The 23,827-nt window shown below is 37.1% G+C and overlaps 1 protein-coding gene across 4 annotated transcripts; it reads left to right on the top strand.

Annotated features, from left to right (window-relative positions):
- The first annotated feature begins 578 nt into the window (after positions 1 to 578).
- LOC113106452 (pre-mRNA-splicing factor ATP-dependent RNA helicase PRP16-like) lies at positions 579 to 23,491 on the top strand. 4 transcript variants are annotated; one of them, XM_026268388.1, is made up of 27 exons: positions 579 to 757; positions 2,522 to 2,850; positions 4,035 to 4,240; positions 4,319 to 4,480; positions 4,994 to 5,144; positions 5,231 to 5,349; positions 6,320 to 6,399; positions 6,747 to 6,902; positions 6,985 to 7,146; positions 7,235 to 7,342; positions 7,433 to 7,554; positions 8,257 to 8,394; positions 8,507 to 8,693; positions 9,556 to 9,741; positions 9,944 to 10,084; positions 10,165 to 10,275; positions 10,496 to 10,612; positions 10,700 to 10,807; positions 10,889 to 11,001; positions 13,071 to 13,279; positions 15,998 to 16,152; positions 16,266 to 16,421; positions 17,616 to 17,750; positions 17,848 to 17,973; positions 18,764 to 18,859; positions 18,941 to 19,062; positions 22,145 to 22,226. In XM_026268388.1, exons 2-27 carry the CDS (start codon positions 2,534 to 2,536, stop codon positions 22,224 to 22,226), a joined length of 3,765 nt encoding a protein of 1,254 aa, XP_026124173.1. In that variant the 5' UTR covers positions 579 to 757; positions 2,522 to 2,533. The 4 variants fall into 4 exon arrangements, with proteins under 4 accessions (XP_026124173.1, XP_026124169.1, XP_026124172.1 ...); XM_026268384.1 differs by having other exon boundaries at positions 2,501 to 2,850; XM_026268387.1 differs by having other exon boundaries at positions 2,457 to 2,850.
- Positions 23,492 to 23,827: the final 336 nt, after the last annotated feature.

Genomic DNA, 23,827 nt, shown 5'->3' with positions numbered 1-23,827 from the left:
TTTTATTGCTGTAAGTGATTTGAACAGCATGAGTTATAGCACAATATGAAAAAAAAAAAAATTAGGGTTGTCTTTACTCAAGATTGTTGCAAGGAGCCTTGTGAAAAATAATTAAATACATGCGATTCACTTTTATTTCTCGGTAAATATATCAGTAACCACTGCCACACAAAGCACAGGACAGAATTTAAAGAAATTAAAGTAAATGAATAAAATTAAAATAAATTATGAAATATATTGGAACCTATCCATGTGAAGAACTTCAATGTTTTTAACTAACTAAAGTGAGTCGGTTCTTTCGGACGGGTTGATTCATTGATATCGGTTAAAAAAGATAATTCAACATTTCGCTAGTTATCACGCAAAACTGTTTCCAGGTGTCTATGAGCAGAAAGAGACAACAAACTAATGAAGTAAACATCGGTTTCGCTGGACCAATTCAACAAATTTACAGTAATTTAAGTCACTGATATGAATCAAAACCTTCATCACAACCAGCATGTGTGATCCGATTGATTGAATCGTTTGAATCAACCGGTTCACAAGAGTGACTCGTTCAGGAGACGGATGCGACGTCACTAGGCTGAGAATGCTGGGATAGTAATGGCGCCCTTCCTCACACATTGTTGACGTTTGCCGCTATACTATTTCATTGAATATTTTTATATTATATCACACATTGAATACGTTTTATCACACGGTGTAGAACAGGTTTGAGGAACTTAAATGACTGTATTCTGAGAACATCGTTTGAAAGGTAAACCGGTTTTCTCTCTCTTATAAATGAATAGTGCCACAGTAACGTTAATGCTTTTAACATGAACAAATATATCAAGATGATCATGGTGTAAATCACTGAGCCCTTTAACCTTCAGATACATCCCTTTCTGTTTCTCATGTGATAGTTTTTATATAACGGCAGCGGCCGTTTTCTGATCAGATTGCTTTATTAAGATTATCAGTTCAGTTAATGTTTTTTTAACCATACGTTACACAAATGTACTTTTGCAAACAAAATACTATAGTTAAAAGGTATTTGTAATGTTTTAAGACCAAAACTGAGGTATACACATCTATGGCTAATACCTCCATGACTAATGCTAGGCTAGCTGCAGTAATACATTGTATAACCTCCTGAAACCCGAGAGATTGCCTGTTGTGCATTTTATAATTTTTCTTGCTATTTGGGATATGTAGGACCTAATAAGTATAATACCTAAAATTTGTTTTTGTACAGGAAGTAGTTTTCCCAGAAAAAAGATGTCCTCATGTGAGGACAGTGGGTCTATCATGATGTGAAATGCTGCAAAGCAGTTTCATTCACTTTGCAAGCACAGATGCACATTGCATGTCATGCATCGCACACAGGATTTCCCAGTGCAGCCTTGTGCTCTGCATTCATGCATTTCATTTATAAAGTTATGTTATGTCCTCGGCAGAGGACATCGGGACTCAATTTCTAAAAAAAAAATGAAAAGACATGAATGAAAATGCATAGGCAAAAACAATAGATTTTTTTAAATCCCCAATAAATTTTTAATGTTCAAGATTTTTTTTTTTTTTTTTTTACCAAACTTTGTATAAAGATGATTCTCAACTATGGTATAACAGAATAATTCAGTATAAAATTTTTCTTTCTGCAAAATGTGTGTAAAATTACCATTAATGGGTTTTCTAATTATATACAATGTATCTATAAACTAAATCTAATTTGCATATAAATGTGTTTTTGGGGCAACATGTAATGAAAAAAGAAGTGTAATAATGTGAGTAATAATTGTCAAGATTTTCATAATAATATATAATATTTCATAGAATATTGAAATATAATTTCTTTCTCTATTCATTTGTTATGTCTCCAAAAATGCGTCATAAGCATGCGTTTAGTCCCGGTGTCCTCATCTGAGGACATGTATGAAATCAATGTCCTGTTTAGTAACAGAAAGTCATATTTTGATTTGAAACCCCATAACATATTTCTGAGATGTTGATTTATGACACAGAATTTAAAAATTAGACAGATTTAAATGATAACTACAATATATTATAGAAATATTATCATATTTCTATAAGAGTGTCACTAAATTAATTTCAGACATTTTGATGACCAAGGAGAGGGAGTGGTCATGTGAAACATCCAATCATTTGGTATCTCTGAAAAGCCCTGAATGTGCTCTGTACAGGACATCCAGATCTAAAACTGTGGCATGAACAGACTCAGAGAAATTCACAAAAATATAATGTCCTCATATGAGGCCACAGGGTCTCAAGAGGCTAAATTATGTGTACTTATACTATGTAGTGATGATATTGTCACAGTATCAGAAATCGCCTTTTTTGTGGCAAAACTTGCCTCTTAAATTGCTTAGGGGCATTTTAGACCAATTTGAATGACAAGCTAACACTAGTTCACTTCTCATAAATCACGTCATCATGTTAATGTCATGTTTTATCAGCATTTGTTTTAGATCATAAAGACTGTGATTTTGGCCTGAATTAGTAACTTCTGGCGATCCATCAGCGGAGCGCTGAGATGGAGGATGATTGGTCCCTGCATCGGCTGGAGGGCAGTGACCCCGGGGTCCAGGTCGGGGGGCTGATAGTGAAGAAGAGGAGCGCTTCATCAGAGCCGCATGTGTTCAGAGCTCCTGCTCCTCGAGCCTCGCTCCTGGGCCTCGATCTGCTGGCCGCACAGAAACGCAAGGAGCGCGAGGGCAAGGAGAGGCTTGAGGATCAACCCAAAAAATCCAAGGTGTCGTCCTACAAGGATTGGGAGGAGGGGAAGAGTGACTCGGGCTCTGATGATGAAGATCAAGAGGAGGGTGATGGCAGGAATCAAAAAAAGGAAAGGTGGGTTGAGCTTCAAGAAAATCATTTGTAACATTGACATCAGTTTTATTTATTTATTTATTTATTTTTTATTAAAAGAACGTTAGGCCTTATTGACTAAGTGTATATAGACATTTTTTTTCTGGCGTGTAATCTGCATGCAAACAATCATGATTCATCAGTGACTTTCATAATAACAGTTATTTTAATATCTGAAAAATGTAGGAACAACAAATGCACAAATATGCTCAGGGTCTCCTTGTAATTACATTAATTTTCCCATAGTTAATAAATCTTAAATATATTTTTTTTTAATATACAGTGGAAGAAAAGCAGTGTGTTATGTCTCCATCCTTGAGTGTCCTCTTTATAGCTCCTCAAGAACACATTTGTGTCCCTGTAGCACAAAACCAGTCTTAAGTCACTGGGGTATATTTGTAGCAACAGCCAAACATACATTGTATGGGTCAAAATTATAATTTTGTTTATTTTTTTTTTCTAAATGCCAAAAATCATTAGGATATTAAGTAAAGATCATGCTCCTTGAAGTAATTTTGTAAATGACCTACCATAATATATATATATATATATATATATATCAAAATGTAAGTATTGATTAGTAATATGTATAGCTTAGGACTTCATTTAGACAACTTTTAAAGGTGATTTTCTCTATTTAGATGGGGTTTTTTTTCACCCTCAGATTCCAGATTTCCAAATAGTTGTATCTCAAACAAATATAATCCTGCCAATACAAACAATACTCCAATGGGAAGCTTAATTATTCAGCTTTCAGATGATTTATAAATCTCAATTTCCAAAAATTGATCTTTATTACTTGGTTTTTTGGTCCGAGGTCTCGTATACAGTTAAATCTAAGCTTTAACTACAACAAAATAAACTAAAGCCTTATAAAACATCTAAGTGTATTAAAAACAAATAACAAAATAACTGAGAAAAACAAATAACTATAAACTTTAACGACAAAGGAAACAAAAAATATGAAAAACAATCTAATTCGATATACAACAAAAAAATGTAATAGCATATCAGTGATGCTAAATTATGTATATAATACATAATATTATGTACTTTATTTTTAGCTTAATTGTATTATCCAGAATATCCCTAATGCCTTCCATCTTATCAAAGACAAGAAAGAAAGAAATGCAATGCAGTCATGAGTGTGTTACATGCTTCTACAGGAAGTACCGTGTCACTGGATCAGAGACGCCGTCAAACCCAGGAGGGGTTAGTGAGGAGTTCAAGCAGAAGCATCAGCAGAGGGAGAAGGACAGACGTGAGCATGGGGTTTATGCGTCCTCCAAAGAAGACAAGAGCAGAGACAAAGACGGGTCCAGAGACAGGGACAGGGACCGCTACCATGACAGAGACAGAAGGAGAGACCGAGGTAGATCAGGTGCTCAGGGTCTGAGAGATCCCACCTCACCGTGGCAGGCTCTGATCTTGCGTTTGTGTCTGTGTGCAGATGAGCGTGAAAGCAGCCGCGGCCGTGGCTCCAGCAGCAGTCGCTCCGAGCGCGGTGACGGCAGCGTGAGAAGTGAACGCTCCCAGAGAGACGGCTCGTCCGAGCGCATGAGCCGCGGGACTCGCCGCGATGAGCCCGAATCACCGCGCAACAAACCCAAAGGTACATTTCTGAACAAATATAGAGCGAGAGAGCACACCAGCAAAACACACTTATTTAGAATTGCATTAAAAAGTCATATTTCATCCTAACAGCATTATAATTATATTGAAGTATGTTGTATTAATTGTACTATGTAATCTATATATAAATTAAATAATAATGCAGGTTTATTTAATCTTAAATACTTTTTATCATATACAGTGAAAGAGTGATAAAAGCTGCTTAATAATAATAATAATAATGATGCAGTAGATATTTAATCACTGCTATATTGGCCATATACCAAATTCTCAAAACTCTCCAAACAAGTACAACACACCTGTTTTTAATTTTTTAATCAGAAAAACTTTAAAAAAAAATACTTCCCCTCAATTTTTGCAGCCCTAATCCTAGCTATAATGAATAAACTTAAACCTTAAATCTGATTGGTGTTTCCTAAGCTGCAGTACTGTTCCAGGACCAATACGAGTTTGGGTAAATGATGGCTCAAGTGTGTTTCGTGTGTCCACACAGATCTGCCCACTCCGTCCCGCTCCAGCTGGGATGAGGATGACAGTGGATATTCGGGCTCACGCCACTCTCACTGGGAGAGTCCGTCTCCTGCCCCGTCCCACTGCTCCGAGCGCAGCCAACGCTCAGTCCGTGACAGTGAGAGGAGAGACAGGTGTGAAACACTGATTAACACTGAAGGTTATCTGTGCTGTCAGGAGGAGGAGGAGTAGATGGTACATTGTCACTTTTGTTTTACAGGTCAAGTAAACCTCAGTATCCAGCAGAAACTCCTCTGCCAACGCCATCATACAAGTACAACGAGTGGGCCAATGACAGGAAGCACCTTGGCTCCACCCCACGCCTGTCTCGAGGAAAAAGTAAAGACACCACTTACAAGTTCTTTTGATGGAGAAGTGATTTGTGTGTGTGTGTGTGTTCTACTTAAATTTTTGCATTAACTGTTTTTATCTGTTTATTACTATAATTATTTTTTTTGTTAGTATATACTGATTGATTTATTGAAAAATTTTAAAGTAAGTAACTTCCCAAAGTCTAGATTTCTTTTTTTTATTGTGTATTTATTAGCTTTTTTTTATGTATTTTATATATATATATATATATATATATGTATGTATGTATGTATATGTATATGTATATGTGTGTGTGTGTATATATATATATATATATATATATATATATATATATATATATATATATATATATATATATATATATATATATAAAATAGAATTCATAATACTCTTACATAACAAGAATGTATTAAGCCATTTTTTTTATTTGAAAATGCACGTAATGTGTATGCACTACCATTCAAATATTTGGTGTTGGTAAGGTTTATTTTATATATATATATATATATATATATATATATATATATATATATATATATATATATATATAATTTTTTTTTTTTTAAGAAACTGAAACCTTTTATTCAGCAATGGTGTAATTAATTGATAAAATTCTATATTGACGATACTTTTTTCTTTAACTTTCTATTCATGAAAGGAAAAATCATTTTCACACGCCAGGCTGAATATATTCAACTATTAAGAAGGAATGTTTATTAAGCAACAAATCAACATATTAGAATTAATTCTTAACTTTAGAATGGTTTTCTGAATGATTTCATAATTTCCAAGTAATGGTGCTAAAAATTCAGCTTTGCTATCACAGAAACATTTGAAATATTTCATTAAATGAACATAGCCTTGGTGAAAAGACTCTTCTTTCAGAAACACAAATCTCAGGTTTCTTGCTGAATCGTTTTGAACCGTAGTGTACAGCATCTGTGGTGTTATATTGATATGGACTCTTATTTTGTAGCTGATAAAAAGGAGGACAGAGAGGACGGCATCCTATTTAATGATGAAGAAGAGAAGGAACGGTGGGAGGAAGATCAGCGGGTGAGTGCTTTTCATTTTCCTCTTCAAATGCTTGGTTTATGTTTCTTAGGATTCCTAATAAATTGATCCTGATCTTAATGTGTGTGACTCATAAGCGCATATTATGTCAAAGAAAGAGCTACTTTTAGTTGTCTGCTTTGTATTCTGTATAAAGTTGGATTTATATTATATATACTCCAAGCTTTATTATTTACAAGCAATTTTGTATTTTTTAGAGGCATGGCAATAATTGAATTGAATTATATCCTAATTTGTCCACATATATACAGGACACACACATGTATATACGCAGTCAAACCAAAAACGATTCAGACACCAGATATAAATATGTTATTTTGTCCAAACAGCAAGCTGATCGAGACTGGTACATGATGGATGAAGGTTACGATGAGTTCCACAACCCCTTGACATCCAGTTCAGAGGAATATGTGAAGAAGAGGGAGCAGATCCTGCAGAAGCAGACCCAGAAACGCATCTCGGCGCAGAAACGGCAAATCAACGAGGTACATGTGCACATCTTCACCCATCTGCGTCTTAAAGACCTCAACACGTGTCACGCTTACTCACATGTGTGTTTCTCGTCAGGATAACGAGCGCTGGGAGACCAACCGCATGCTCACCAGCGGAGTGGTCCAGCGTTTGGAGGTGGATGAGGACTTCGAGGAAGACAATGCGACCAGAGTGCATCTGCTTGTGCATAACCTCGTGCCACCCTTCCTGGACGGGAGGATCGTCTTCACCAAGCAGGTACAGACGTCTCCGAGCATCAATGTGCTTATTTGGGAGTCCCCAAACATTCCTAATCGATGATTTTACATTTGTCTTGTGATTCCAGCCTGAGCCGGTCATTCCAGTGAAAGATGCGACCTCTGACATGGCCATCATCTCCCGCAAGGGCAGTCAGCTGGTCCGGCGTCACCGAGAGCAGAAAGAAAGAAAGAAGGTGCACAGCTGGTTTGCATGTTTCATTTACACTTCTCTCGCTCTAAAGTGTTGTGTAAATGTTGTTGCGTTTGGTTCTTTCACCTGACAGGCACAACACAAACACTGGGAGCTCGCTGGCACCAAACTGGGAGACATCATGGGAATCAAGAAAACCGAGGAGAATGCATCAGAAGGAAAAGCCGTCGGAGAAGATGGAAAAGTGGATTACAGGTTAAATAATGTCACTTATACATATGATTTTCTGATTCCATCTGTTTTAAAATGTATCACAAATAGATTTTACTACTGTAATTATGATAGCATGATGCGTGGCAAACTGTCATCACAACTGTTCAAAAGTTTGGTGAAAGAACTCATTACTTTTATTTCTCAAGGATGCATTCAATTTATCAGAAGTGACAGGAATTTTGCAAAACATTTCTGCTTCATAAATGCTGTTCCTTTGAACTCTCTGTTCTTGAAAGAATCCAGAAAATGTAATGCATCATGATTTCCACAAACATATTAAGCAGCAAAAGTGTTTTTAATATTGAGAATAAGAAGAAATGTTTCTAGAGCAGCAAATGGGCATATTAGAGTGATTTCTGAAGCATCATGTGACACTGAAGACTGGAAGAATGATGCTGAAACTCCAGCTGCGCATCACAGGAATATTTCACAATATCACAGTTTTTACAGATCAGATACTTTTTTATGGCTTATGCTTTTAAAGACTTCTTTCAAGTCTTTATAAATGGTAGTGTAGCTATATTTTATGTATTTGGTATCAAGCGTGTAGTTTTCCCAGCTCTGCTTAGCACATTTAAGCATGTTTAAATCAAGCTCTTTCCCCCAAAATCAGAACATAATTTAAAAAAAAAACAACATCTGTAGATTCTTCATGGGCCTCTTTCTTATCTTTCGTGTTTTCAGAGCGGAGCAGAAGTTTGCTGACCACATGAAGGAGAAGAATCAAGCGAGCAGTGATTTTGCTAAGAAGAAGACCCTGTTAGAGCAGAGGCAGTATCTGCCCATCTTTGCTGTTCGCCAGCAGCTGCTCAACATCATCAGGTCCTGATGACACTTACATGTGCTTCATTAAATACGAACTCTGACACTATATTGCTGAGCTCATGTGTCTGCTCACCTGGTGTGCTGATGTTCTTTGTGTTTTCTCTTGCAGGGATAACAATATTGTGATTGTGGTGGGGGAAACGGGCAGTGGTAAGACCACTCAGCTCACACAGTATCTTCATGAGGATGGTTACACCAGCTATGGCATGGTGGGCTGCACACAGCCCCGCAGAGTGGCAGCTATGAGCGTGGCCAAGAGAGTCAGCGAAGAAATGAACAGCAACCTGGGAGAAGAGGTTGGTGCCTAACATCATTATGGAGAAATACTGCCACCTGGTGGATTTGAAATGCATGTTATTTTTAGGTTGTTTAGGTTGAAGTAGGTTGAAGTACTTAAATTACTTTAAAAAAAAAAGAAAGAAAAGATACCTATAAAAAAAAAAATTCAGAACTGCAATATAAACTAAAATATCACTGATGTTGAATATCAATACACATGTTAGAAAAATAAATAGCTTTTGTATGCTAATATAGTAATGCTATTGTTGATTTCTAGATTCTGTTTATCATCCATGAATGAGCTGTTGACCAAAACAAATATTATAATATCCTAAAAAAATAAACATATGTAGATTGTAAAATATACTATATATAAATATGTATATGTTAGAATAATTTCTGAATAATAATTTGACACTGAATTCTGGAATATTGGTGTCACAGGAATACATTACATTTCAAAATATACTACAAATAGAAAATTATTGAAAATTCTAATAATATTTCATAATATTACTGTTTTTGCTGTGATTTTATTCAGATAAATACAGCTTTGTTTCTTGTATCCCTAGAATGATATCTGAAGGGTCATGTGACACTGAAGTCTAGATAGTGTTGCCATGGCTTAAATAAATTACATTTTAAAATATGTCAAAAAATATATATAAAACCGCTATTTCCATTTGAATAATACTTCACTATATATCAGTTTTTACTTTATTATTAACAAATAAATGCAGTCTTTGTGAGATGAAAAAGTGAAACAAAAAATCTCATAATTATTCCGAATGTTTGACCAGTACTAGTGTATATTATTTTAAAACTGTATAGTTATAATAACAGCATTTTGTGTTTTTTTTTCTTTAATGTTTACACCAGGTTGGTTATGCCATCCGTTTTGAAGACTGTACGTCAGAGAAGACTGTGATAAAATACATGACGGATGGGATTCTTCTGAGGGAGTCTCTGCGGGAGTCAGATTTGGACCACTACAGCGCGGTAATCATGGACGAGGCCCATGAGCGCTCGCTCAACACTGACGTGCTCTTCGGCCTGCTCCGAGAGGTGAACCATGTCCTCCTCAGCCACTTTCACATCAATCCATATTAAAACCCTTTCCCTGTAGTCCCTTTTAATTGTTTTTAATTCACTAATCTGATCGCTGCTTACATTAATAGTTAAAGAGTGCAGTTGAATTCAGATTTTGATACTGATGAGTCATCTTCTGCCGCCTTTCTTTTCATCAACCTGTTTTTCGATTACTTAGGTGGTGGCTAGACGCTCGGACTTGAAGCTCATTGTCACATCCGCCACCATGGACTCAGACAAATTTGCAGGATTCTTCGGCAATGTTCCTATTTTCCACATTCCCGGCAGAACGTTCCCGGTGGACATCTTGTTCAGCAAGGTGGGGTGTTAATAGCGTCTTTAGTTAAAGCTGACGCTGGTTGGGGAGCTGTGCTGACGCTGAGTGTTGGTGTGATTCAGGTTCCTCAGGAGGACTATGTGGAGGCGGCTGTGAAACAGGCTTTACAGATTCATCTCAGCGGGATGGTGGGTGACATCCTCATCTTCATGCCCGGTCAGGAGGACATCGAGGTGAGGACATTCTTTAGTCATGCTAATGAAGTGGTATGAATGCAATTGCAATTTGTGCACAATATATAAAAAAAAAATATATATATATATATATATATATATATATATATATACACAGATAGATAGATAGATAAAAAGGTTAGTTAGAAATAAAGTTCTTGACATAGTTTGCATTGTCTGATTGAGGCAGTGTATAACCCAAATGATGTTTGCTCTGCAGGTGACGTCAGATCAGATTGTGGAGCGACTGGAGGATCTGGATAACGCTCCGGCTCTGGCAGTGCTGCCCATCTACTCCCAGCTGCCCTCGGACCTGCAGGCCAAGATCTTCCAGAAGGTCAACCTCTCTTACTGTTGGATACTCTTAAGATCCTGATCATGAGACCAAATGGTTTGTGAACTGAACCCGTGTGTTTATTGTCAGGCTCCTGATGGTGTGAGGAAGTGTATCGTCGCTACAAACATCGCTGAGACGTCTCTGACTGTGGACGGCATCATGTTTGTGGTGGATGCTGGTTACTGCAAGCTGAAGGTAGAACCGTGTGAAACTGTTTTCTTTAGTAGGAGAATGGCATATCTGCTACTAACAGAAGTCTTATTTTGTGTTGTTAAGGTGTTCAATCCTCGTATTGGCATGGATGCGCTGCAGGTTTACCCCATCAGTCAAGCCAATGCAAACCAGCGAGCCGGCAGAGCAGGAAGAACAGGCCCGGGACAGTGTTACAGGTCAGAACAGATTAGGAAAGACCCCTGATGTTTCTTCAGCAGAGGGGCGCACATCGTTTTCAGTGTATGACAGTGGCAAAGTTTAGAGTGGGTCTAAGTCAGACTTGGAGTGATGCTGTGCTAAAAAAGCTTCAGAGAGCTGAGAATCAAAAATCTCAATTGAGAGTCAAGTGTCCCGCTTACAAGCAATCAGCCTCTTTCTCATTTTCCATGATTTCATCGTGATTTTATTATTTTATGTAACTTTTTAGGGATGACCAGAATCAAATTTGATTTATCAAAAATAGAATTCTTTTGAAAGTTGTTACTAATGATCCAGTTAAACTGATTCACAAAGCAAATGCTTAGTAATTTGTAACAAATTAGAAGTTAGTGTCACTGTCACCTTTTTTGATATTTTGACTTAATTTTATTATTATCATTTCTGTTTAATTTGATTTTTATTTAGTTTTTGTTATTTTTATTATAAATTGTACGTCTATATGGCTTTTTATTTAATTATATATTTTACTATGTTTTATGTTAATTTATTTATAAATAGTCATATATAGTTAATTTATTTCTAAAATTGTATAATTTTATGGTTACATTTTATTATTTTTATTTTTATGTTTTTTCCATTTTAGTACTTCAGGTTAAAATAAATGAAAATTAGAAATGAAGGATAATAAGTCTTTTTTTTAATCTATAATTTTAGTCATTTTATTTATTTGAATTTACATTTTTTTATTTACTTTTATGGTATGTGTTGTTATTATAAAATTTATGTTGCCAAAAAAAAAAAAAAAATAGTGAAATCTAAAACTAGAGGAAATTAGTAGTGGAAGTTTTTTTTCAAATTGTGACATGCATCAAAAGTATGACAGATTAACAAAAAAGAAATAATGTAGAGCGGTGCTTGGTTCTGTCCAGGAACTGTTCGTTAGATTTTGAGATGTGGGCATTTCACTCAGAGTGGAAGGTGATCTCTCACAAGAACTAAATGACAGGAGAAGTCCTGCATACATCACCAGACATTTTCACAGCAGAATCCAGTTACGATAATTTGATGGAAAAACTCTGAGGTCCAAAAACTAGAAAGTAAAACTCATGCATGGATATACTTTTATTTGATGATGATTTTATGGTGAAACTTGAGTGATGAAACGGTAAGTCATTTTTCTGGGATCCGGTACTTTGGAATGAATCATCCAAATGAAGCGAATCGCTCCGGTGTCTCTGTAGTGTAAATACAGACTGCAGGCAGATGAAGAGCATTTCATCAGATCACCAGTGCTTGTTTCTACACCTCTATCAGTGAGGCAGGACGGGAATCTTGAGAGGATTCCACGCAGTTTAATTCTTGTTTACACCTCTGAGAATGTGAGACAAATGCTGTGGGCTTTTAAAGTGTGACCTTTTCCAAATCTGCACAGTCCTGAAGATGCGGCGACATGCTGTCTCGCTGTTGTGCGGTCACACAAAGGAAACTCACGCAGGGGATTGTTTAGCCTCCCTGTGAGTGTCTCGGGCTGCTCGTGACAGTGTGTGGCACTTGCAGGATTAGTTACATATATCCTTCACCAAACATCTGTGCATCAGGAATCAATTCTGTTCAGCCAGACGCTTTGAAACAAATGTGTGACATCGGTGTTAAATCTGCACCTGAACACTCCGGCTGTGATTGTGGCATCTTCACAAGAGCCACTAGGACTGAGATGCATAGATGCATGTGTTATACTCCAGAGCTTCCCAGAGTTCCTCCTTTTTAAGATGCTCAGGGGTATTTTGGGAATGGCTCATTGTTGTGGGCTTCCCTCTGGATCTTTTAAAGCTGGGATGTAGGAAACTTTTTCTTTTAATGGTGTACTACATGCATCCATTTGATTTATTTTTATTCATCAAGTCTTTATTTGGACCTTTTACATCGAATATGCTTATTCTGATCCTTTCCTAGACTCTCACCCACTTCTCTTTATTTTATTCTAATGCTTTCCTATCAAAGTAATAATTAACAAGGGTTTGGACTTGTTAAAACGTCTCTAGCCGATGAGCTGACCTCTCTTACCTTTTGTGTCGGTCCACTTCAGGTTATACACTCAGAGTGCCTACAAGAATGAAATGCTCACCACCACAATCCCAGAGATCCAGCGCACTAACCTGGCCAATGTTGTGCTTCTGCTCAAGTCTCTGGGAGTTCAAGATCTCTTGCTCTTCCACTTCATGGACCCGCCGCCTGAAGACAACATGCTGAACTCCATGTACCAGCTGTGGATCCTGGGAGCGCTTGACAACACAGGTGAGACCACCCTGAGAAAGAGAATCCACATAAACCTTTCGTTGTTACTTCCTGTCCATGTGCCACATTTCATTCAAAGGTACAGTAAAGAGTGAATCTGTTATTTGAGTCGAACAGTGCTGTTAGTTATTGATAGAATCAAGTCAGCAAGAAAATCTAAATTGTTAATTATTCGTTTTTATGGAATATTGGAATATCTATTATGAATAGGAATGGCTACCGAAACCCGGTATTAAAATGGCACCGGGGCTAAATTATGAAAGACCGTAGTATCAGTAAGATCTGACGGTCTCGGTTCTGCTCTCGGTACTGGAGGGGAAAAAATTTATGTACTGTGTATTTTTGCATAATAATGTTATCGTGCACATTTTATCTCATCAAACATTTCTAATGTGCGATCATATTAAGATGTTTGTCTGTGAGATCTGCGAGATCTCTCATGCGCACCTGTCAGTCACACACAAACACACACACACAACAAGAACGTGCGCGGTGCATACACATGCATAACAGGCTGTTCACATATCGCGTCTTTTGTGCGCTCAAGTTCTTTATTTCAAATGTAGGCACTCGGTATGCGCTCATAATGGAAGCGACGCGGTCGCGACACGCACGTGGTGCGACGAGCTTGTTTTTTCCAGGTGGCATCCGCACCGAATCTTAGCAACGGCAGACTCCTCAGGAGCGCAAGTGCCCGAAGGCTTTGGGGAAAAAAATCAGAAAACGGCGTGTCTAGCGTTTTCCACACATTTTTAGACGCAATATGTGAACGGCCCCTTACAGTACGAAAACTCTTGCTTAATACAAAAAGTGACGATGGCGGAGAGAGCAAAACGTTCCAAAGTGTGATTATACTTCACTAGAGTTGATGCAGATAATGCTGGTTGTCATAAGTGCAACAAAATTTTTGCATGTAAGGGCGGAAACACAAGCAATCTGTCAAAGCATCTTTCAAAAGTGCATTATGTGCAGACAGAGAAATGCAAAGTTTTCGACTGCCTATCACAACAAAAAGTAACACCACACAAAGTACCGATAAGAATACAGTTAAAGTACCGGACCGTTAAGCAGTATCAGTAAGAGTAATAATAGCGTTAAATCCTTAACGCTACCCATCCCTAATTATGAATAATGTATCCATGCGTGAAATCTTTAATCAAATGAATTAAAGCATAACAAGTTTCTGTTATTCTCCGTTCATCAACCTGTCACAAATTAGTGTCTGTTTTGCATTGGCCACTTTCGATGATCCAGTCATTTCCTCATTCACTGAGTCTTTCACTCATTTATACAACACAGTAGGGCTGCACAATTAATCAAATTTCTAATCGCGATTACAGTTATGGATGCCACAATTACATAATCGCTCAAAGCAAAGCAATTAATCGTTTAAAGTCAAATTATATAATTCTGCGTGCTTAAGATGCATTTTTTTTCTTCTTTCTACATGTTATCTTAAGAGTTTTTCCCATTATTTAATTTTAGATTAGTATATTATAATTCATATAATAACCATTCATATTTTACATTTTTTATAATTTAAAGAAGAAAACCAATCCGATGTATATTTGACATTTGAGGCTTAATACTATAGAAAAGCAGTTAGTGTTTTCAGTTTGTTTATTTTCACGTAAAAATATAGCATGCAGTTGCATTAAACAATGGTATAAACTTAATTCAGTGTAAATTGTGATAATCGTTATTAATAATCGCAATTACAATATCAAGGGAGTAATCGACAATTATAATTTTTGTTATAATTGTGCAGCCTACAACAGTTTTAATTTACATTTCATGCTAACTAATGTTTGTTATATGCTTCTCATATAATCTTTGAATTATTGGGTAATTATTGCATTATTTCAGTGTGCATTGTCAGCAACAAAGTTTAATATTGTACTCCGAAAACTTAACATTTTGTGTTAGCTAAAATTTAAACCATAAACAAGTTAATTGTTTTAAATAAATGAACTGAAACAAAATAAATCTTAAAACATTTAACTTATTTCATGTCATGTAGTTCTAATTTCAGCATTTCGTATTTTCTTTGAATTAAGTTACAGTACTAAAATAACTAAAACTAAAAAGTAAATTAAAAAAATTGTATGACAAAAACATTTACACAGATTACTAAACCTTCAGTTAAAATGAAATGCAATAAAGAATGTAAATGTAATCTAATCTAAAAAATTATATATAAGTATATCAGTGATGGTAAATATTTTGATATTTCAGTGTTTAAAGATAGCTGATGGTAGTCATATTATTTTTATTTGGGGGATAAAACGGAGTTCTCTTCTAGTTGAGTAGATTGAAGCTTGTTAAGCGCTGCAGTGAAGTATTAAGGTCTTACTCAAAGTTCAGCTTTAGCAACTGAAGTAAAACCATCTGTGTGACCAGAGAGGGATCTCAATCTCATTTCCTGCATATCTCTCAGGGTTTGTGGGGATTTGACTATGTGGAGCACTTTTCCCTCTAGCTCTCGTCTCGTGTTAACAGCAGATTATTTCTGATTAAGGCTTACCTGCCCAAATATCTTCTCTGCTTTTCACGGCGCTCTCTCGCTAATCTTCTTAGTCTGTCATGTAATCTTTGAAATCGGAGCTTCTGATTTCACAATCTCAAAGTGGAATCATTTTCCCGCCATCAGCGCTTTTGAAAGAGGAGCTTTCTAATCCCTTTTGACTTTTGGTTTCTTCTCACTCGTCTCGGTCTCAGGCTCTCTGACGCCCACCGGGCGGCTCATGGTGGAGTTTCCTCTGGATCCGGCTCTGTCTAAAATGCTGATCGTGTCATGTGACATGGGCTGCAGTGCTGACATCCTCATCATCGTCTCCATGTTGTCTGTGCCGTCCATCTTCTACAGACCAAAGGTACCGAGTATACATTGTGTTCTTCGCACACTCAAAAGCATTAACAGACACTTTACTAGAACATATTGACCTGTAAATGTGGCGACCGTTCAACACTGCCGTTACTCATCTAGGGTCGAGAGGAGGAGAGTGACCAGGTGAGAGAGAAGTTCTCGGTGCCTGAGAGTGATCATCTGACCTACCTCAACGTTTACCTGCAGTGGAAGAACAACAATTACTCCAGCATCTGGTGCAACGATCACTTCATCCACACCAAAGCCATGCGAAAGGTACCTTAACTTAAGTCTAATCAGTCAATGTTTGAGGAGTTTTAACCAGCGATAATATCCTTGCCTTAGAAAAATATTGAGACATAGGATGTTATTTATGAGCTTAATTCATCCTTCCACAAATTAAGGCCTTAGAAAGCTCTTAGTCAGAGCAGAAGGTCTTAAATTCATGAAGTCATGGCATTAATTAATGCATACATTGTAAAAAAAAGAAATTGATACAATTATTATTATTTTTTTTAATCATCCTTAAATTAAGACACATTTACTTAAGGGTGCAAGATTAAAGATATGAAATCTTGCTTTCTGAGAAGTGGGCAAAATTAAGTGTGTTTGTTTAAAATGAGAACAAATATCAAATATCTGTACTAATTTTATATTTTGTATATCATAAACATTTTACATAACAGGTTTTTCTATAAAATTGTTATAAAATGTAAACCTTCTGACTAAATAAGTAATGTTGCAAATTTAAAGTTGATCTGAAAAAAAAAAAAGTGTTTCTGTGAGATTTTATTTAGGGTGTTATACCACAAACAGCCATCGGGTGCCATTCAAACTCCATTGATTTTTTTTTTTATGCATTTTTCTGTAACTTATGTTGAAATTTATCTTGCCATTTTGCTTCTATCATAAAATAACAACAAAATATAGAATCCTGAGACTCAGACCTTTCAAAAAAATATAAATATATATATTTTTGATTTGTTTTGATTGCTTGAAAGTGGGACGGTGACAGTTAAGGGGTTAAATCAAGAACTCACTTCATTTTGAAAAACAAGACTTTGTGTGTAATTTTGCTTCTGAAGTAAATGCATCTTAATTTAGATATTTGCACTGGAAAACAAGACAACAATACTGAGAAGGAACATAAGGTTTTTTTTTGTTTGATCATAAGCTACAATAAAAGATGTTTACACATTCTAGTGGTTGGAAGCCTTTGAACAAGTTGAAAAAGTAATGGGTATTGGTTGCGTTTTAAAATTTGAAGTGTTGCTTCTGCAGCACATTGTATTATTCCTTACATTTTCTTTACTTGGCCTGTGCAATGTAACTTCATAACCCTGAAGAAACCCTGTAATCATTTAACTATAATCTATCTCTGAAAGCTGAGGTGTGTCATTTAGCACTAAATAAGTGTGCTTCCATTTTTATGTGAGTTTATCCTGAATACGAGTGTGTGGTGTGTCACAGGTGCGTGAGGTGCGAGCTCAGCTCAAAGACATCATGGTGCAGCAGAAAATGAACCTGGTCTCCTGCGGCTCAGACTGGGATGTGATCAGGAAGTGCATCTGTGCTGCGTACTTCCATCAGGCTGCTAAATTAAAGGTACACAACAACTTCACATTTTTGGCAATGTAATGATGGGTTCAGTTTCATCTTGCAACATGTGAAGCATCTTCATGACCTGTATTTGTTTGTTTAGGGAATAGGGGAGTATGTGAACGTGAGAACTGGGATGCCCTGCCATCTGCACCCCACCAGTGCTTTGTTCGGGATGGGTTACACCCCTGACTACATCATCTACCATGAGCTGGTCATGACCACCAAGGTACGTCTTCCTCCTCAGCTCTCGAATGTGAAGTGACGTCAGTCAGTCTGAATCATGGTTAGTTAGTGCACGTGCTCTGACACGCCAGACACTGAGCTACGGTGCTTATATGGGGGGCTCACGTTTGAATCCAGCTTGAAACATTCTCAATTTTTATGTTGTTTCGATTTTATGATTTTATGTAGTTTCTCCAATGTAGTATTTATAAAAGTTATGAAAATATGCATAAAAAAAACCCATAATAATAAAAATTAGTATTATTTTTTTTTTCTTTTTTTTTTTTTAAACCATTCTAATATGCTGACTTGGTGCTTATTTCTTATTATTATCAATGTTAATGTTTAAGTTGGAATCTGTGATGCACTACCATCCAAAACTTTTTTTTAAATCTGCGATGCACTACCATCCAAATTTGTTTTTTAAAGAAATTACTACTTATATTTGGCAAGGATGCAATAAATTGACAGTAAAGGCAGTAAGTAAAGACATTTTTAATGGTACAGAATTGTAACATTTAAACCCTGTTTTTATTCATCAAAGAATCTGAAACACATTAAATGCATCACAATTTCCAAAAGAATTGGCAGAAACATGTTTACAACATTGATAATAATCGTTTCTTGAGCAGCAAATCATCATATTGGAATGATTTTTGAGGGATCATATGACAATAAAGACTAAAATTAAGCTTTGCCATCACAGGAATAAAATTAGACCTTAATATGAATATCGTAACCCCAAATTCTAGTGAAGAGTGATTTGTTGACACCTATATGTGTGTGTGTTTCAGGAATACATGCAGTGTGTGACGGCTGTGGACGGCGAGTGGCTGGCTGAGCTGGGACCCATGTTCTACAGCATCAAACATGCAGGAAAGAGCAGACAGGTGAGCAGCGTCCTTCCTGAATATCTCACCTAACTCATACAAATACGCATTTGTCTCACTCACTTTGGGTCCCTCTCTCAGGAGAACCGAAGGAGAGCCAAGGAGGAGATCACCAACATGGAGGAGGAGATGTCTCTTGCACAAGAACAGATCCGTGCACGGAAAGAGGAGCAGGAGAGGAAGAGCAATCTGGGCAGCGTCAGGTACTTCAACCCTCACTGAGAGAGTTTAGAGCGACTGCTCGCACTCTCATGAAATCAGAATGGTCCCATTTAGACGGAAGCCATCAAATACTAATGTCACAATTTTTGGGAAGGCTATTGTCCCCTTCACAGTTCACACCCGTCTCCTTCCTCTCCTAACATCTCCTTGTCTTCCCCATGATGAGCTTTTCTCACCTCCCGTCTCCACAGGAGAGAAAAAGAATAATTTCGACTCCTTGGTGACCCCCATTACTGTAGCAATTTAAATCGTGCCACCACGGACGGGGAGGAGAGAGACAGACGCTAGTTTTCAGACTAATCCGGGGAAATTAATTTTACACACACCTTTCAGCTCCACAAAAGCGAGAAAAAAAGAATGTCCTGTAAAATAACACTTCATTAATTAATCAGGACTTTTATCTGTGAATCAAAGCCTTGGGCTGACTGTCTGCGTGATGGACGTCCTGACACTAATCACATCGAAAGTGAAGATTAGACGTTTGATTTGCATGATGGGGAGATGGATAATTAAGGTGCCGGCCTCCCTCTTGGGCTCTGATGCCTTCATGGGGTTTTAAATAAGCTGATAATAAGACGCTGGCTGATCTAAGATGAGATCGCAGCTCATCTCACCTGACCTGAATCCTGTGGGACCCACAGGTCACTTAGAGGACATTTGACATTTCTACTGAAGAAAATGCTTTGAGAATCACTGCCATAAAGCGCCAGGAAGTTCTGCTTGGTTGCCAGGGCGTTGATGTGTGGTTGCTACTGGGTTGAGGAATCTTTCATTTCCATTTTCAGATATTTTCATTTTGTTTGATGTCAGTGGATTTAAGTGTGAGAGCGAGCGTTATTATGGATTGTGGACTCTTATTTTGGCCTTAAAGGGATACTCCACCCCAAACTGAAAATGTTGTCATTAATCACTTACTGTCCCCATGTCGTTCCAAACCCGTAAAAGTTCGGAACACAATTTAAGATATTTTGCATGAAAACCGGAAGGCTTGAGACCCACAGTCCCATAGACTGCAAAATAAATAACAGTGTCAAGGTCCATTTTATGAAAAGTCATCATCAAGAATACTCCATCTTCCATCAGTGGTTCAACCGTAACGTTATGAAGCGTCGACAACACGTTTTGTTAGAACGAAACAAAAATAACTACTTTATTCGATAATTCCTTTGTCACCAGTCTCCTCTGTGTTAGGGATGGGCGTTTTCCGCAAATATCACATTTGAATATTTGAGCTCACAAAAAAACGATTATTCGAATATTCGTTTATTTAAATTAAGTTTAATAAGACAGACGTTATTTTTCAGCAACATTTATTGTTTCCATCATTTTTGAACAAGCTTATACACAATAAGCTTGAACATTACGTTACATCGTGTTTTGTAGCTGAAAACCTTTAACAATGTGTGCAAACAAACAAAAGTACAGATTAAAAGCAAAAAAAAAAAAAACAAGTGAACAAAGAAAAAACTTAAATAAAGCAGCCTGCAGCAATTAGGACAGAACGTAGCCTACATTTAACTTGGAAACAATAAAATAAATCTTTTTTGCTTTTTTTTTTGTCCTATTGTTTTACAGAAAGTCGGCTCCTTGTGTTAACAATAGCTGCATCGGCGCCAAATGCTCTCTGATAATGTTTCTTTCTTTTTTTCTAATGTTTTCGTCGAGGAACCTGAGATGTTTGTGCCGAGGCTCTCGGGCGGACGTGAGAAGACTTTTCCCTGCATTCTCCAAGTTAACTGTGTTTATTTGTTGCTTGAGATATGCCGCAACAATGTTCAACAAAACAAAAATATAGCGGAATTCGAATATCATTTTTATTTATCGAATAATTACAACAGAATGAATATTCGAATGTTCGACTGTCCGTGCACACCCCTACTCTGTGTCACTCCGTATTACCATGCTGCCTATGCTTTTCTGTGTCAGCCATGCCACAAGGATAAGCTGTTTCTGTGTATTTAGCGTTGATTTAAAAGAAAACAGCGCATCCTTGTGGCGCGGATGACACAGAAGAGCGTAGGCAGTTTGAGTGATGTGGAGACACACAAGAGGAGACTGTTGACAACAGAATTATTGAATAAAGGCATTATTTTAGTTTTCTTTGCTTGCAAAACTGTTCCCGTTGCTTCATATAACCCAGATTGCACATCTGATGGCAGATGGAGCATTCTAACAATGATTTTTCATATTTTTTCTGGACCTTGACGTGGGTATTTTCTTGGCAGTCTATGGGACAGTCTCAAGCCTCCAGGTTTTCATCCAAAATACCTTAAATTGTGTTCCGAAGATTAACAAAGCTTTTACGGGTTTGGAACGACGGGGGTAAGTCATTAATAAACACAATTTTTTGGATTTGTCAAATTATGGATTTGTTTATTATAAGCCTGCAGTTTTTTATCTTCACAAGACGTTAATTGGTGTGGATTATTGTGATGTGTCATTCTGACGGCACCCATTCACTGCAGAGCATCCATTGGTGGCGAGCAAGTGACGTAATGCTAAATATCTCCCAATCTGTGAAGATGAAGAAACAAACTCATCGACATCTAAATGGCGTTTGTGTGCATAAATGTTCATGACATTTTGTGTGAACGGTTCCTTTAATACATGCTGAAAACACTCCAAATAATGTCAAAATGGAGAAGCGAGCTTCCGCAACCAATCATAGCACCGTTCTGCGACTCACATTTTCTTCATAACATGTAAAAGTTAATTGGAATATTCGTTAGGAAAGTTCAGATGTTGGGATGTGTGATCTGAGTCTGTGCTGGAGGAGCAGGAGGGTCATGACCTGACGGATGTAATTGCTGGCGGTGTGAGGAGGGGAGCGCTGTGCACCGCTGTAATTAAAGTTGATAGATCGCCCTGTCAGCCGCATCAGACCCTCGTCCCACAGGTCCCCACAGAGACAAACTGTCCTTTTCTCTCTCCTCGAAGTTCCTGTCATTTAACCTTAGAGCAGATCTCACAACTTCTGACGCGCTGCACATCACACACACTCACACACAACCTGTTTAAATGAACATCCTGAAATAAACATGTCTTTTCATCATTTCCAAACAGGTCCATAAAGATCTTCACCCCTGGAAGGAGAGAGGAAACGCCCATGACCCCGAAACGAACACCGGCCCGATTCGGCTTATAGTGCTTGTACCTACACTCTCAGCCAGATAATATTGCAAATCTGATTTTATTTGCCACAGTCGCTTCAGTCAGTGCAACGTTATTAAATCTGCTCATCACAGTGCTTGTCACATGCAGCTCCCAGGCTCGTCCAGAAGTAGGAGCAATTGTATAAGGAGAAAATTCTCTTCCCCGCAGACAAAGTGTTATGTGTGACTCTGGATCAAGACCAAAAAAAAGATGCTAGTACTGCTTTCGATCTTTTTTTTTTTTAAAGCCAAATTCAAAAACACACATTTGTCCTTATATATGAATGCACTTCAACTAAAGAAAAAAACGTATATACTTAGCCCAATGACAGGCTTTTTTTAATGCTTGAATGTGTGTGTGTAAACCAGAACAGCAGAATTTATTCACGTCCTGCTGTAATATTCACTTTACCATTGAGTTATAATTCACGTTCTCTCATATTTCGGTTTGTGAAGCGCATTCTTTCAGAGAACACAGAGCATCCATGAATATTAACTTCCTGTACTCTGATAGGTTCATCCCCTGTGGATGAAGCTTGTCTTTGTTATTCTGACAAAAACATTGCTAGAATATTTCATCACTCCGCTGGAATCACGGCTGACCAGGCGGCGGTCAAATCCTGCGTCGTCTTTGATGCAATTGGGCTGCAAGTCATTGAACAGATGTGCTGTGTATTGACCGATCCACAACATGATCAACCACTCGCCACCAAGGGCCATTTCACTTTCTTTCTGATTTCCAGAGCTCTGTTGCTCTGTTTGCATTTTTGGAAACTGAAAAAAAGAAGTCTGTTGAACTTTATTAATCTCCATCACTGATGTGTACAGTATGTCTGTATATTGTGATTCTTTCTTTCTTTTGTTGTATGATGTAGATGGGCAGAAGTCAAACATGTTTAGATGTGACAAATTGTTTTCAGAAAGGCTGGAAAACCGGGAATGACTATTTTTGAAAGTGTGTAAAGTTCATTCTGTGTCTCCTTTGTATTTCAATTGTACCGTTTTATATTAGATATTAAAGAAATGAATCTAGAAATGCTTTAATTGTTGGTAGTGGTTGGATCACTGTATTTAGTGTGTTAAAAAACAAACATTAGCAGGGCTGTATACATCACATTAATTTCTGCTGTCCATTGTGTGGTTTTCTATTGTAAACATGTACTGAATGTTCATCTTTGACCGTTGCCCTTGGGTCTTTATCAGCGTCTCATTTTGTTCCCCAAAAAGTAATAAAAAAATAAAAATATTTTTTTCAAAATCACACTTCATTTTGTCATTTGATCCCACATTCCTGGAAATACCACGGAGTTTAAAAAGTGTGATCTCCAGGTCTGTAAAAAATCTTGGAAATTAATAAAATATTATAAGGTGATGGACATTTTTCTAGTTATGTTCGATTAGGAAATGTTTCTTCAGTTAGCACTGACTCTTTGTAATTGCAGATCACATTTACAATACTATAATAGTTAACAGCAAATTAATTTGATAATGCATTAAAATGAAAGGTTGTATCTGTTAATAGTAACTGACAGTAAACGGTTGTGTTTATTAACTAATGCTAATATCTATTCATTGTTAATGCTAGTTTCTCTCC

Source organism: Carassius auratus, chromosome 7 (genome assembly GCF_003368295.1).
Source record: "Carassius auratus strain Wakin chromosome 7, ASM336829v1, whole genome shotgun sequence".
Classification (NCBI taxonomy): domain Eukaryota; kingdom Metazoa; phylum Chordata; class Actinopteri; order Cypriniformes; family Cyprinidae; genus Carassius; species Carassius auratus.
Note: the sequence above shows the minus strand (reverse complement) of the source record. Positions and strands in the feature narration are given on the sequence as shown.

Bases quoted from the DNA above. Each gene is read 5' to 3' on its own strand.
- LOC113106452 (XM_026268383.1), top strand. From the start codon at position 2,534: ATGGAGGATGATTGGTCCCTGCATCGGCTGGAGGGCAGTGACCCCGGG. The intron at 7,147-7,234 runs GTACAGACGTCT...TTGTGATTCCAG, and splicing joins GGATCGTCTTCACCAAGCAG to CCTGAGCCGGTCATTCCAGT. The intron at 8,395-8,506 runs GTCCTGATGACA...TTTCTCTTGCAG, and splicing joins CAGCTGCTCAACATCATCAG to GGATAACAATATTGTGATTG.